This window comes from Nerophis ophidion, linkage group LG23, assembly GCF_033978795.1.
Source record: "Nerophis ophidion isolate RoL-2023_Sa linkage group LG23, RoL_Noph_v1.0, whole genome shotgun sequence".
In the NCBI taxonomy this organism is placed as follows: domain Eukaryota; kingdom Metazoa; phylum Chordata; class Actinopteri; order Syngnathiformes; family Syngnathidae; genus Nerophis; species Nerophis ophidion.
Window position 1 is genome coordinate 13218363 of NC_084633.1, and position 15662 is coordinate 13234024.

At 41.5% G+C, this 15662-nt stretch overlaps 1 protein-coding gene across 4 annotated transcripts in view; it reads right to left on the reverse strand.

Moving 5' to 3' along the window:
- Positions 1–10272, reverse strand: part of arhgap44a (Rho GTPase activating protein 44a) — a 169459-nt gene extending 159187 nt beyond the window's left edge. For all 4 annotated transcript variants that reach the window (XM_061884904.1, XM_061884906.1, XM_061884903.1 and 1 more), the window contains exon 1: positions 9897–10272. In XM_061884904.1, coding sequence (XP_061740888.1) covers positions 9897–9949 — 53 coding nt within the window. In that variant the 5' untranslated portion in view covers positions 9950–10272. The remainder of the gene's footprint in view (positions 1–9896) is intronic.
- Between the last annotated feature and the right edge of the window lie 5390 nt (positions 10273–15662).

A 15662-nucleotide genomic window follows, 5' to 3' on the forward strand; every position in this document is an offset into this window, starting at 1 on the left:
ACTGCTAGTGTACAAACCCTGTTTCCATATGAGTTAAGAAATTGTGTTAGATGTAAATATAAACGGATGACAATGATTTGCTAATCCTTTTCAACCCATATTCAGTTGAATGCACAACAAAGACAAGATATTTGATGTTCAAACTCATTAACTTTATTTTTTTTCTGCAAATAATAATTAACTTAGAATTTCATGGCTGCAACACATGCCAAAGTAGTTGGGAAAGGGTATGTTCACCACTGTGTTATATCACCTTTTCCTTTAGCAACACCCAATAAACGTTTGGGAACTGAGGAAACTAATTGTTGAAGCTTTGAAAGGGGAATTCTTTCCCATTCTTGTTTTATGTAGAGCTTTAGTCGTTCAACAGTCCGGGGTCTCCGCTGTCGTATTTTACGCTTCATAATGCACCACACATTTTTGATGGGAGACAGGTCTTAACTGCAGGCGGGCCAGGAAAGTACCCACACTATTTTACTACGAAACCACGCTGTTGTAACACGTGGCTTGGCATTGTCTTGCTGAAATAAGCAGGTGCGTTCATGATAATGAAAACATATGTTGCTCCAAAACCTGTATGGACCATTCAGCATTAATGGTGCCTTCACAGATGTGTAAGTTACCCATGCCTTGGGCACTAATACACCCCAAAACCATCACAGATGCTTTTGAACTTTGCGCCTATAACAATCCGGATGGTTATTTTCCTCTTTGTTCCAGAGGACACCACGTCCACAGTTTCCAAATATAATTTGAAATGTGGACTCGTCAGACCACAGAACAGCTTTCCACTTTGCATCAGTCCATCTTAGATGAGCTCGGGCCCAGCCAAGCCGGCGGCCTTCCTTTGTGTTGTTAATAAATGGGTTTTGCTTTGCATAGCAGACTTTAAACTTGAACTTACGGATGTAGTAACCAGCTGTAGTTACTGACAGTGGTTTTATGAAGTGTTCCTGAGCCCATATGGTGATATCCTTTACACACCGATGTCTGTTTTTGATGCAGTACCGCCTGAGGGATCAAAGGTCCATATTATCATCGCTTACGTTCAGTGATTTCTCCAGATTCCCAGCACCTTTTGATGATTTTACGGACTGTAGATGGTAAAATCCCTAAATTCCTTGCAATAGCTCCTTGAGAAATGTTGTTCTAAAACTTTTCGACAATTTGCTTACAAATTGGTGACCCTCGCCCCATCCTTGTTTGTGAATTACTTAGCATTTCATGGAAGCTGCTTTTATACCCAATCATGGCACCCGCCTCTTACCAATTAGCCTGCACACCTGTGGGATGTTCCAAATAAGTATTTGATGAGCATTCCTCAACTTTATCAGTATTTATTGCCGCCTTTTCCAACTTCTTTGTCACATGTTGCTGGCATCAAATTCTAAAGTTAATGATTATTTGCAAAAAAAAAAAATGTTTATCAGTTTGAACATCAAATATGTTGTCTTTGTAGCATATTCAACTGAATAACACAATTTCCCAACTCATATGGAAACGGGGTTTGTACCTGTTTAACAGTGCAGAGTACAGCAGCAAACGTCATGTGCACCATTAACACTTCTCTAAGAATAGAGTGGAACTCCCTAGGAATAATCATTACCTTCCTCATTTTGACTAAATAGGACAGTCGGACGTCATTGTGACTGTCAAGCCTGGCAATCAAGGTTAAAATGGCGCTTACTTGGGTTTTGTTGCAAGCCTGGTCTTGTACTGTCACTTTGATGGCGGCGACGGAATTAAAGCCTCTTTAAAATGTAACTGACGTGTTCGGACGACCTGGAAGATTAATTCTATCTTCCCTGCTGATGTATATGTATCCAAAACAAGCAAAATTGCACGTGCAAGCACATGGCGGCCACAGGATCACATGTTGCATCAAAACGCTGTGTCGCGCATGCATGTGGTTGCATAAGTTGTCATTAGGGGCGTGACGAGATATTTAGAGATTTCGCAAGATTAAAACTTGACAGTACTTCTCCGTTACAGAAAAGTGGTCTTGTGGGGCACATTCAGTGGTTCTTAGTTTTTTTCATAGTCAGATATATATCTGTCTGGAATTGGAACAGCACATTAAGTCTTTCCCAAACATTTGTTTATCGGGATTTTGACATACAGTACAGGCCAAGAGTTTAGATACACCTTCTCATTCCATTCGTTTTCTTTATTTTCATGACTATTTATATTGTAGATTGACACTGAAGGCATAAAAACAATGAATTAACTAAAAATATTTTTTTCCCCTCAAAACTCGCCTTATAACCTGCTAATGCGCATAATGTAAGGTATAAATTTGGTTGAGCTTACCCACCTCAAAGCTATTTTATTTGGTACATAGTGTAGTGATAAGTGTGACCCGTCAAACATAAGAGATACGTGTAGACTGCACTATGATGGCAATATGTCTCAAGTAAACACCCACATTTTAAATGATCCATTGAAAATATAGAACATTACACACGGCGCTCAAAAATCTATCAACATTTTTTAGTACGACTTTGGTAAGCTATGAAGCCGCACTGCTTGATATGCTTCAACATAGAAGTATTACAAACCCCGTTTCCATATGAGTTGGGAAATTGTGTTAGATGTAAATATAAACGGAACACAGTGATTTGCGAAAGCGAAAGCCATTTATCAACAACATCCAGAAACGCCGCCGGCTTCTATGGGCCCGAGATAATCTAAGATGGACTGATGCGAAGTGGAAAAGTGTTCTGTGGTCTGACGAGTCCACACTTCAAATTGTTTTTGGAAATATTCGACTTCATGTCATCCGGACCAAAGGGGAAGCGAACCATCCAGATTGTTATCGACGCAAAGTTCAAAAGCCAGCAATTGTGATGGTATGGGGGTGCATTAGTGCCCAAGGCATGGGTAACTTACACATCTGTGAAGGCACCATTAATACTGAAAGGTACATACAGGTTTTGGAACAACATATGCTGCCATCTAAGCGCCGTCTTCTTCATGGACGCCCCTGCTTATTTCAGCAAGACAATGCCAAGCCACATTCAGTACGTGTTACAACAGCGTGGCTTCGTAAAAAAAGAGTGCGGGTACTTTCCTGGCCCGCCTGCAGTCCAGACCTGTCTCCCATCGAAAATGTGTCGCGCATTATGAGGCGTAAAATACGACAGCGGAGACCCCGGACTGTTGAACGACTGAAGCTGTACATAAAACAAGAATGGGAAAGAATTCCACTTTCAAAGCTTCAACAATTAGTTTCCTCAATTGCCAAACCTTTATTGAGTGTTGTTAAAAGAAAAGGTGATGTAAAACAGTGGTGAACATGCTCTTTCCCAACTACTTTGGCACGTGTTGCAGCTATGAAACTCTAAGTTAATTATTATTTGCAAAAAAAAAAAATAGAGTTTATGAGTTTGAACATCAAATATCTTGTCTTTGTAGTGCATTCAATTAAATATAGGTTGAAAAGGATTTGCAAATCATTGTATTCCGTTTATATTTACATCTAACACAATTTCCCAACTTATACGGAAACGGGGTGTGTACATATTTTAGGAAACCACCCCATACTTCCTGAAACTTCAGAGAACAACCGTTCAATGTCAGCATAATTTTCTCCAATTTAAGGAAATAAAGAATATCTCTAATTCAGCGGGTGTGACGGGGAGGCACTGCTGCCTTCCAATTTAGCACAATCAGCCTTTGAGCCAACAAAGTATTGTAAAGCTACCAAGTTCTTTTTGGATTTGCTTTGACAGGGGAGCTACCCTAAATAGTCTGCTTAGAGGATTCTGTTCGATCTTATCGCCAATTACAAAAGACGGTATTAAGAACTTCAGTCCAATAACCGCACAGGGATGGGCAAAGCCAAAAGATAATATATTAAGTTAGCTGATTGTTGACACAGATCACATAATACCAATATTCCGTCATACATCTTAGCCCGTTGGACTTTGGTATAATAGGTACGATGTATTAGCTTGCATTGAATAAGGCAGTGTATAGCACAAATAGAAGACTTAGGAACTCTACTTAAAATCTCCGTCCAGATCTCCTCAGATAGTTTCACACCTAGGTCAACCTCCCAAAATGACTTACGGTCATTAAATTCAGAGAATGAAAAATGTGATTGTAAACATTGTAATTGGTCCTTTTAAAGTCGGAATTGGTGTCATAAAAAGCATGTCATACTTTGACAGTCGGTAAGTTAGGAAACCTGGGTAAAGTATTACCAACAAAGCTGGGGATTGGTAGATATCTAAAATAGTGTTTATTGGGGAGTCAAAATGTATCCCAAAGTGGCTGGAATGAGGCAAAAATATCAATATATAGATCTTTAATGCTGCTGATCATCAGACTTGGTCATCTTAGAAAGGCACTATTGACACAAGAGGGAGGGAAAGCATGGTTAGCAGCAATGGGTGCAAGACTAGAAATAGTCTGTAAACCAAAATAGCTCTAAAATCCATCCATCCATCAATCTTCTGCCGCTTATCCGAGGTCGGGTCGCGGGGGCAACAGCCTAAGCAGGGAAACCCAGACTTCCCTTTCCCCAGCCACTTCGTCTAGCTCTTCCCGGGGGATCCCGAGGCGTTCCCAGGCCAGCCGGGAGACATAGTCTTCCCAACGTGTCCTGGGTCTTCCCCGTGGCCTCCTACCGGTTCGACGTGCGCTAAACACCCTCCCTCGGGAGGCGTTCGGGTGGCATCCTGACCAGATGCCCGAACCACCTCATCTGGCTCCTCTCGATGGGGAGGAACAGCGGCTTTACTTTGAGTTACTCCCGGATGGCAGAGCTTCTCACCCTATCTCTAAGGGAGAGCCCCGCCACACGCGGAGGAAACTCATTTCGGCCGCTTGTACCCGTGATCTTATCCTTTTGGTCATGACCCAAAGCTCATGACCATAGGTGAGGATGGGAACGTAGATCGACCGGTAAATTGAGAGCTTTGCCTTCCGGTTCAGCTCCTTCTTCACCACAACGGATCGGTACAACGTCCGCATTACTGAAGACGCCGCACCGATCCGCCTGTCGATCTCACGATCCACTCTTCCCTCACTCTAGCTCTAAAAGTGAACCCCAAATTCTGAATGAGTTTTTTACGATTGGATTTTTCGTAAAAGCGTAAGTAGAAGAATGGACGGGAGAGTAAACCAGAGCCCCCAGTGATACAATTGTTTGTATTTGGTAGAAAAAGTTCGATACTTCATGTGTATTTCATGCTAATGTTATAAAATAACTCAAAATTCACCTGCATTGTTTTTTTCAAACCCAGGTAGATTAAAAACACGTTTCCTAGTTCAGTCACATATCTTGTCAAAGTATAGTTTTCTTAACATCCGGAGGGCTATCAGGAATTATGGGCGCTAAGTCTGATTCATGTTAAAATTGTGTCACGTCTGTTTTCGTGAACCCAATATCATGTATCGTCTTGTGAGATAAGTGTATAATCATCATCCCTCGTGTTGTGTTAATCGGGGATATCGGGGGTTAAGGGGGCCCCTTTTGGGGGTTGAGGGAGCATCGCCCCTCTGAATCTGAATTTTACCCCTTTTTAAGATGCTTTGGAAGGCATTTTCCTACATAAACAATCGATAAAAATGGAAATGTAATTGTGTCCCCCTGAGCATGCGTCCCCTTTTGAAGGAAAGTTTCAGGTGAATGCCACCTTTAGCTATACTAACACCGGTATAACAGCTCCGCTAAAGACCAGTTAAAAAGGGCTAACATCAGCACCATAGTAGATCCAATGACTTGTATCACAGGACATCTAGTGTTATATATATATAGTATATATATATGATAAATCATAGAGCTAAACTACGTCCCCTGTCGTCTGTGCCGTCAACTCCCTCTCGTACATAACAGGACCTTTTAGAACAATGGCCTTAGAGACTCGGCCCGCGAGACGTTATTTTGCAGCCACCACCTTAATATGAAAGTTTAATGTTGGCTCTTTCAATGTTTTGGGTTGCCTACCCCTACGTTAGTGGAAAAGCGGCAAGTGAGTGAAAGCGACAGAGACTTTGCCATGGAGACGTGGGTTTTCTTACGTGCCCGCTGCAGTCACACCGCGACACCTGTCCGTCGGTTATAACAGTCCCCGATAACCTGGACCAATTCAAATTGTTATATCTTTTCTTTATTGTTTAATTTGCATTGCCTCACACGATGAACACTACATATATTTCTATATGACGACGGATAACACTCCGGGAGATTACACTTTTTTGCGCTCGCTATCCCGGTACTTTCCCGGCCGGCTATTATCCGACCGCCGCGTTGCTGTAGGGAGGAAAAGCGGAAAACGACACACATTGCGGAAATTACATTATTCTCCCCTGCGTCTGTTAAAAACAAATATATTTCATGCTGAAGTGTATGCAAAAAAAATTTGGGGAAATCTTTTCTTGCGGCCCAGCCTCACCCAAACTCTGCATCCAGTGGCCCCCAGGTAAAGTGAGTTGAGACACCCGTTTTAGAATGTACTGGTAAGGGAAATTGAGGCACCACTGTAATGCAAAATCTTGCATGATTTCGTATGGTCCTTCCCACGGTTTATATGTATAGAAAGCGAGCAGGGCTCAAGGTCGTGAGTGGGGAGGACGCCCATCATTAGGTAGGTCAGGGGAAATCCAATGCATGCACAATATGTCTAATACAAAAAAAACAAGATACTTTTAAATAAAGGTGTATCATTGTGTGTAGAACTACACTGCATCTAGAGAGAGGCGCTTCCGTGGAACGGTGCAGGTGTACTTTATGTTTTTTAGCGCTAGTGGACCTGACGGGCTAATAACTGGACACAAAGTTGAATTGTCAAAAAGCTATACTAACACGGGATACAGCTGCGCTAAAGACCAGTTAAAAAGGGCCAGCATCGTTACCTATAGAGCCGATCCAATGACTGGTGTAACAGGACATCTAGTGTTTCATCATATATATAATATATATGTATATATATATATATATGATAAATCATAGAACTAATCTACGTCCCCCTGTCGTCTGTGCCGTCAACTCCCCCCGTACATAACAGGACCTTTCAGAATAAACTGGTAAGGGAAATCGAGCCCCACTGTAAATGCAAAAATCTTGCAAGATTTTGTACAGTCCTTTCCACGTTAACATGTATACGAAGCGAGCAGGGCTCAAGGTCATCAGTGGGGAGGACGCATCCTTAGGTAGGTCAGGGAGATCCATATATGTCTAACACAAAAAAAAGAAGATACTTTGAAATAAAGGTGTATCATTGTGGTGTAGAACTGCACTGCATCCTAGAGAGAGGCGCTTCCGTGGAACGGTGCAGGTGTACTTTATGTTTTTAGCGCCAGTGGACCCCGACGGGCTAATTACTGGACACAAAGTTGACTTGTCAAAAGCTATACTAACACCGGGATACAGCTGCGCTAAAGACCAGTTAAAAAGGGCTAACATCGGCACCATAGAGCCGATCCAATGACTGGTGTAACAGGACATCTAGTGTTTCATCATATATATATATATATATATGATAAATCATAGAGCTAATCTACGTACCCTGTCGTCTGTGCCGTCAACTCCCCCCGTACATAACAGGACCTTTTAGAATAAACTGGTAAGGGAAATCGAGGCACCACTGTAAATGCAAAATCTTGCAAGATTTTGTACGGTCCTTTCCACGTTAACATGTATACGAAGCGAGCAGGGCTCAAGGTCATCAGTGGGGAGGACACATCCTTAGGTAGGTCAGGGAGATCCATATATGTCCAATACAAAAAAAAAGAAGATGCTTTGAAATAAAGTTGTATCATTGTGGTGTAGAACTGCACTGCATCCTAGAGAGAGGCGCTTCCGTGGAACGGTGCAGGTGTACTTTATGTTTTTAGCGCCAGTGGACCCCGACGGGCTAATTAGTGGACACAAAGTTGACTTGTCAAAAAGCTATACTAACACCGGGATACAGCTGCGCTGAAGACCAGTTAAAAAGGGCTGACATCGGCACCATAGAGCCGATCCGATGACTGGTGTAACAGGACATCTAGTGTTTCACCATATATATATATGATAAATCATAGAGCTAAACTACGTCCCCTGTCGTCTGTGCCGTCAACTCCCCCCGTACATAACAGGACCTTTTAGAATAAACTGGTAAGGGAAATCGAGGCACCACTGTAAATGCAAAATCTTGCAAGATTTTGTACGGTCCTTTCCACGTGAACATGTATGCGAAGCGAGCAGGGCTCAAGGTCATCAGTGGGGAGGACGCATCCTTAGGTAGGTCAGGGAGATCCATATATGTCTAACACAAAAAAAAGAAGATACTTTGAAATGAAGGTGTATCGTTGTGGTGTAGAACTACACTGCATCCTAGAGAGAGGTGCTTCCGTGGAACGGTGCAGGTGTACTTTATGTTTTTAGCGCCAGTGGACCCCGACGGGCTAATTAGTGGACACAAAGTTGACTTGTCAAAAAGCTATACTAACACCGGGATACAGCTGCGCTGAAGACCAGTTAAAAAGGGCTGACATCGGCACCATAGAGCCGATCCAATGACTGGTGTAACAGGACATCTAGTGTTTCACCATATATATATATGATAAATCATAGAGCTAAACTACGTCCCCTGTCGTCTGTGCCGTCAACTCCCCCCGTACATAACAGGACCTTTTAGAATAAACTGGTAAGGAAATCGAGGCACCACTGTAAATGCAAAATCTTGCAAGATTTTGTACGGTCCTTTCCACGTGAACATGTATGCGAAGCGAGCAGGGCTCAAGGTCATCAGTGGGGAGGACGCATCCTTAGGTAGGTCAGGGAGATCCATATATGTCTAACACAAAAAAAAGAAGATACTTTGAAATGAAGGTGTATCGTTGTGGTGTAGAACTACACTGCATCCTAGAGAGAGGTGCTTCCGTGGAACGGTGCAGGTGTACTTTATGTTTTTAGCGCCAGTGGACCCAGACGGGCTAATTACTGGACACAAAGTTGACTTGTCAAAAAGCCCGCGAGGCTAAGACCTGGAAAGATGCATTATGCATGATTACACATTTATATCTACAACGCATTGGCTTGCCGTGACTCTGACGATAAAAACCTGCGAGAGATAAATCCTGGAGGTTGCGGTCGCCACACACCTCCAACCAGGACCCACCCTTTTTGCCTCTTTTTTCCCTCACATGCCTCTTAATCCCCACACATCAGAATCACACCTCCCACACATGCATGACTCATACAAAAAAAAAAAAAAAACGGTCTTAAAAAAAAGCCTGGGAGGTGTTTATTTAGCAAGTCACCAATTTGGACTTGGGTGTAAATGCTGAGCAGTGAACACCTCTCAGGTCAAAGGTTTTGCAATACTACCAATAATGAGTGTGTGTGTGTGTGTGTGTGGGGGGGGGGGGGGGCTAGAAAGGTCACACTAAAGCTATAAGTGAGGAATGATGCAGTGGACGACCTTTACTGTAGGTATCCACGCATGTTGGCATAGTGGGAGGACTGTGGGGTGCCCCCCCTCCCTCCAAACAGCTGACGTTACTGCGTAAATAAAACATTGCGACTTTTTTCCCTTTCCCACTTGCCCTCCTGTCGCAGGACCACGCTGCATTGGTGCACGTTGGGAAAAAAAAAAAAAGAAAAAAAAAAAAGACACCGCCTCTTCTTGCACGCATGTGTTTGCATTGAGGAGCAGATAGGACGCATTTCCGTGGGCAGGCATGCTGCGTGGGGGCCAATGCGCCGCCCACATGCTGCCTATGCGGTAACATGTACCGATGGACACCCCCACGCACACGTTTAAGCCTTACATGCATTATATAACAACGATATTGTGTTAATTAGCCCTGCAAGAAATGGTTAAAAAGCCAATTAGGTGCAAGGGTGGCATTTCGGGGGGAGGGGGGTTGCGGAATGGCGCACACGGAGATGCGCCCCTGCTTACCTTCCCACCGTCTGGTTGGCGAGCTGCCTCATCCGGTTAAACTGCTTCTTCATCTTCTCGGGTGACGCCAATTAACGCCTACAAGTATTCCGCATTATCCGGCTATAAAAAATTAATAAATAAAAAAATGAAATTGACACAAAAAACGCTCTTAGGGAGAGCCCCGAAATCCAAACGCGCCGTCATTTCCTGTCCTCACCGCCACATCGTGCCCACGCCCCAAAAAAAACGTTAATTTCCACGGTTACATTGTTCTCCCACCCCACAAAAAGGACGCCGTGCACCTATGTGACACAGACACACTGCCGGCTAAGGGATGCTGGAGCTGCTCTTACCACGGCCACTCACGGACACTCACAACACGCACACACCGACAGCGACCAGAGGAGGCTGAGCAGCAATGCATTGTGGGAAATGAAGTCTTAATAGCTTATTCTATATACAGTGTTTGTCAACCAATGTATCTCACGGCATACTAGTGTACTAGTGCAGTGGTTCTCAACCTTTTTTCAGCGATGCACCCCCCGTGAATGTATTTTTAATTCAAGTACCCCTTAATCAGAGTAAAGCATTTTTTGTTGAAATAAAGAGAAAGAAGTACAACCCCTGTTTCCCTATGAGTTGGGAAATTGTATAAATGTAAATATAAACGGAATACAATGATTTGCAAATCATTTTCACCCCATATTCATTTGAATATGCTACAAAGACAACATATTTGATGTTTTTTTTAGCAAATAATCATTAACTTTAGAATCTGATGCCAGCAACACGTGTCAAAGAAGTTGGGAAAGGTGGCAATAAATACTGATAAAGCTGAGGAATGCTCATCAAACACTTATTCGGAACATCCCATAGGTGTGCAGGCTAATTGGGAACAGGTGGGTGCCATGATTGGGTATAAAAGCAGCTTCCATGAAATGCTACGTAATTCACAAACAAGGATGGGGCGAGGGTCACCAATTTGTTAGCAAATTGTCGAAAAGTTTTAGAACAACATTTCTCAACGAGCTATTGCAAGGAATTTAGGTATTTTACCATCTACAATACGTAAAATTATCAAAAGGATCAAGAATCTGGAGAAATCACTGCACGTAAGCGATGATATTACGGACCTTTGATCCCTCAGGCGGTCCTGCATCAAAAACCGACATCAGTGTGTAAAGGATATCACCACATGGGCTCAGGAACACTTCATAAAACCACTGTCTGTAACTACAGTTGGTCGCTACATCTATAAATGCAAGTTAAAACTCTACTATGCAAAGCAAATGTCATTTATCAATGGGCCCGAGCTCATCTAAGATGGACTGATGCAAAGTGGAAAAGTGTTCTGTGGTCTGACGAGTCCACATTTCAAATTATATTTGGAAACTGTGGACGAGGTATCCTCCGGAACAAAGAGGAAAATAACCATCCGGATTGTTGTAGGCGCAAAGTTCAAAAGCCAGCATCTGTGATGGTATGGGGGTGCATTAGTGCCCAAGGCATGGGTAACTTACACATCTGTGAAGGCACCATTAATGCTGAATGGTCCATACAGGTTTTGGTGCAACATATGTTGTCATCCAAGCCACGTTATCATGGACGCCCCTGTTTATTTCAGCAAAACAATGTCAAGCCACGTGTTACAACAGCGTGGCTTCGTAATAAAAGAGTGTGGGTACTTTCCTGGCCCGCCTGCAGTCCAGACATGTCTCTCATCGAAAATGTGTGGCGCATTATGAAGCGTAAAATACGACAACAAGACCCCGGACTGTTGAACAACTTAAGTTATACATCAAGCAAGAATGGTAAAGAATTCCACTTTAAAGCTTCAACAATTAGTTTCCTCAGTTCCCAAACGTTTATTGAGTGGGGTTAAAAGAAAAGGTGATGTAACATAGTGGTGAACATGCCTTTTCCCAACTACTTTGGCAAATCATTGTATTCTGTTTATATTTACATCTAACACAATTTCCCAACTCATATGGAAACGGGGTTTGTAAAATACAGCACTATGTCATCAGTTTCTGATTTATTAAATTGTATAACAGTGCAAAATTTTGCTCATATGCAGTGGTCTTTCTTGAAATATTTGGAAAAAAGATATAAAAATAACTAGAAACTTGTTGAAAAATAAACAAGTGAGTCAATCATAAATAAAGATTTCTACACATAGAAGAAATCAACATAAAGTGCCCTCTTTGGGGATTGTAAAAGAGATCCAACTCGATTCATGAACTTAATTCTAAACATTTCTTCACAAAAAACGTAATCTTTAAGATCAATATTTATGGAACATGTCCACAAAAAATCTAGTTGTCAACACTGAATATTGCATTATTGCATTTCTTTTTACAGTTTATGAAATTACATTCATATTTTGTTGAATTATTATTCAATAAATATATTTATAAAGGATTTTTAAATTGTTGCTATTTTTTTGTATATTTAAAAAAAATCTCAAGTACCCCTTGGCATACCTTCAAGTACCCCGAGGGGTACGCGTACCCCCATTTGAGAACCACTGTACTAATGTACCGTAAGATTCAGTCTAATGTGCCTTGGGAGATTATCCACTTTCACCTATTTGGGTTAAAAAATATTTTTTGCTAACCACTAATTATAGTCTGCAAATTATGTGTGGTTGTTGAGTTACCATGAATTGATTAACGTGGGCCCCGACTTAAACAAGTTGAAAAACTTATTCAGGTGTTACCATTTAGTGGTCAATTGTACGGAATATGTACTGTACTGTGCAATCTACTAATAGCAATCAATAAAAAAAAAAGTGTCGGTAACCGTCTAATACTCCTCTATATGGTGGCAGCCGGTAGCTAATCCCTTTGTAGAACTTAAACAGCGGGAGGCAGAGTGAAGGTAAAATGGTATCTAATGCTTAAACCAAAAAAGAAACAAAAAGTGAGTGCCCCTAAGAAAAGGCATTGAAGCTTAGGGAAGACTATGAAGAATGCAACTAAAACTGAACTGGCTACAAAGTAAACAAAAACACAATGCTGGACGACAGCAAAGACTTACTGTGGCGCAGGGGGGGTGGGGTAAGGGGTAGTGGGGGTGTATATTGTAGCGTCCCGTAATAGTTAGTGCTGCAAGAGATTCTGGGTATTTATTCTGTTGTGTCTGTTGTGTTACGGTGCAGATGTTCTCCCAAAATGTGTTTGTCATTCTTGTTTGTTCTGGTTCACAGTTTGGTGCATATTTGTAACAGTGTCAAAGTCGTTTATACGGCCACCCTCAGTGTGACCTGCATGCCTGTTGACCAAGTACGTGTTCACTTGTGTGTGTGAAAAGCCGTAGGTATTACGTGACTGGGCTGTCACGCAAAGGCAGTGCCTTTAAGGTTAATTGGCGCTCTGTACTTCTCCCTACGTCCGTGTACACAGCGGCGCTTTAAAAAGTCATAAGTTTTACTTTTTGAAACCGATAATTTTGAAATTGTTACGGATAATTTCCGATATTACATTTTAAAGCATTTATCGGGCGATGATATCGGCAGTCCGATATTTTCGGACACATCTCTAATTACAATGCATAAGTATGTTTTATATTTTTAACGTTATTTTTAACACTGTGATTACCAGTGGAATTATTCATTATCACGGTGTTAAGCAATGTCAGCTAAAATTTAACTAAGAGCCAAATGCAGTCAACAAAAGAGCCACAGGTTCCCAACCCTGGTATATACATGCATACATACATATATACATACATATGTACATCCATTCATCCATTTTCTACCGCTTGTCCTTTTTGGTGTCGCGGGGGGTGTTGGAGCCTATCTCAGCTGCATTCGGGCGGAAGGCGGTGCACACCCTGAACAAGTCGCCACCTCATCGCAGGGCCAACACAGCTAGACAGACAACATTCACACTCACATTCACACACTAGGGCCAATTTAGTGTTGCCAATCAACTTATCCCCAGGTGCATGTTTTTGGATTGAGCCGCTTTAATCAGGAGAAGCTCCTCTCGACACCTGCAGATGTAGCTCCAATCTTTGCCACTAATGACAATAGTTTGTACACCCGTGTGCATTATAAATGTACGTTTGTTGTTCAATAAAAAACAAAACAAAAACAAACATTCAAATTATCCGCCAATATCATTGTTGTTTAATAAATAATAATGTGCATAATTATTTATCTTGATAGTTGTTCTTAGCAGTATTTCTATTTATATAAAAAATAACTTATACAACATTAAAATAAATCATGAATGAAACGGAGCAGAAATAAGTACACACTTAAAATATCTGCCCCCTATCCATATAAATACATTATCTATTCAACCTAGAAGACTATAAAAAATGTATACATTCATACAGTTAAAAGTGTGTGTCACTTTTTTTGTTTCCCTTGATCGGTCCCTATAGACACATTTGACTATTTCATAACATACAACAACAAAACTATGAAAAACTTCAGCTTACTCAGTAAAGTAGAAAACCCAAAACCAGTGAAGTTAGTTTGCAAAGCCTTTTCAATTTTGCCCTCAAAAACACTTTTACACTTTTAATCAGTCCATCTTAGATGAGATGGGGGCCCAGTAAAGCCGGCAGCGTTTCTGGGTGTTGTTGATAAATGGCTTTCGCTTTGCATAACTTGCACTTACAGATGTAGCGACGAACTGTATTTACTGACAGGGGTTTTCTGAAGTCTTCCTGAGCCTATGTGGGGACATCCTTTACACACTGATGTCGGTTTTTAATGCAATACCGCCTAAGGGTTTGAAGCACGGGCATTCAAGGCTGGTTTTCGGCCTTGCAGTGATTTCTCCATATTCTTTGAACCTTTTGATGATATTACGGACCGTAGTCGGTAAAGTTCCTCCTTGCAATAGCTCGTTGAGAAATGTTGTTCTTATAGTGTTGGACATTTTGCTCACGCATTTGTTCACAAAGTGGTGACCCTCGCCCCGTCCTTGTTTGTGAATGGTTGAGCATTTCATGGAAGCTGCTTCTGTACCCAATTATGGCACACACCTGTTCCCAATTAGCCTGTTCACACAAATAAGTGTTTGATGAGCATTCCTCAACATTCTCAGTCTTTTTTGCCACTTGTGCCAACTTTTTTAAAACATGTTGCAGGCAAAAAAATAACAAAGTTTACCCGTTCGAACGTTAAGTATCTTGTCTTTGCAGTCTGTTCAATTGAATATAGATTTACACAATGTGCAAACTTTACTGGTTTTGGGTTTTGTATTTTCATCGTCATGATTTTTCCTTCCTATTGTTTTCATCCACCATCAAGTTTGTTCCATAAACTAACACTCTTGATTGAAATTCATCTTTCCATTGGCCCTATTTTAAATATAATTTATGTTAGGTTGTAAATAATTGAATAAGACCATATATATATTTTTTTATCCACCCATCCATTTTCTATTCGCCTGTCCCTCTCGAGGTTGCTGAGTACACCTCTGGAATTAAGGTCTAGATCAGTGGTCCCCCCCCCCCCCCCCCAAAAAAAAAAAAAAAAATATTTTTTTTAATTAAATCAACATAAAAAATACAATATACACTTACGATTAGTGCACCAACCACAAAAACTTCCCGTTTTCATGACAAAAACGTCCCTTTTTCATGAAAAAAAAAAAAAAAAGTGTCCCCCCACCCGGGCCGCGGGAAAAATAATTAATTATTATTTATTTCACATACATGCCACAAGGGGGAAATATGTCAGCGTGATCTAAAGAATCACGTGACCCAGTGAACTGTTCAATGGTTATAATAATTTTCAAGAACTAGCACAAATAGAACGCACAA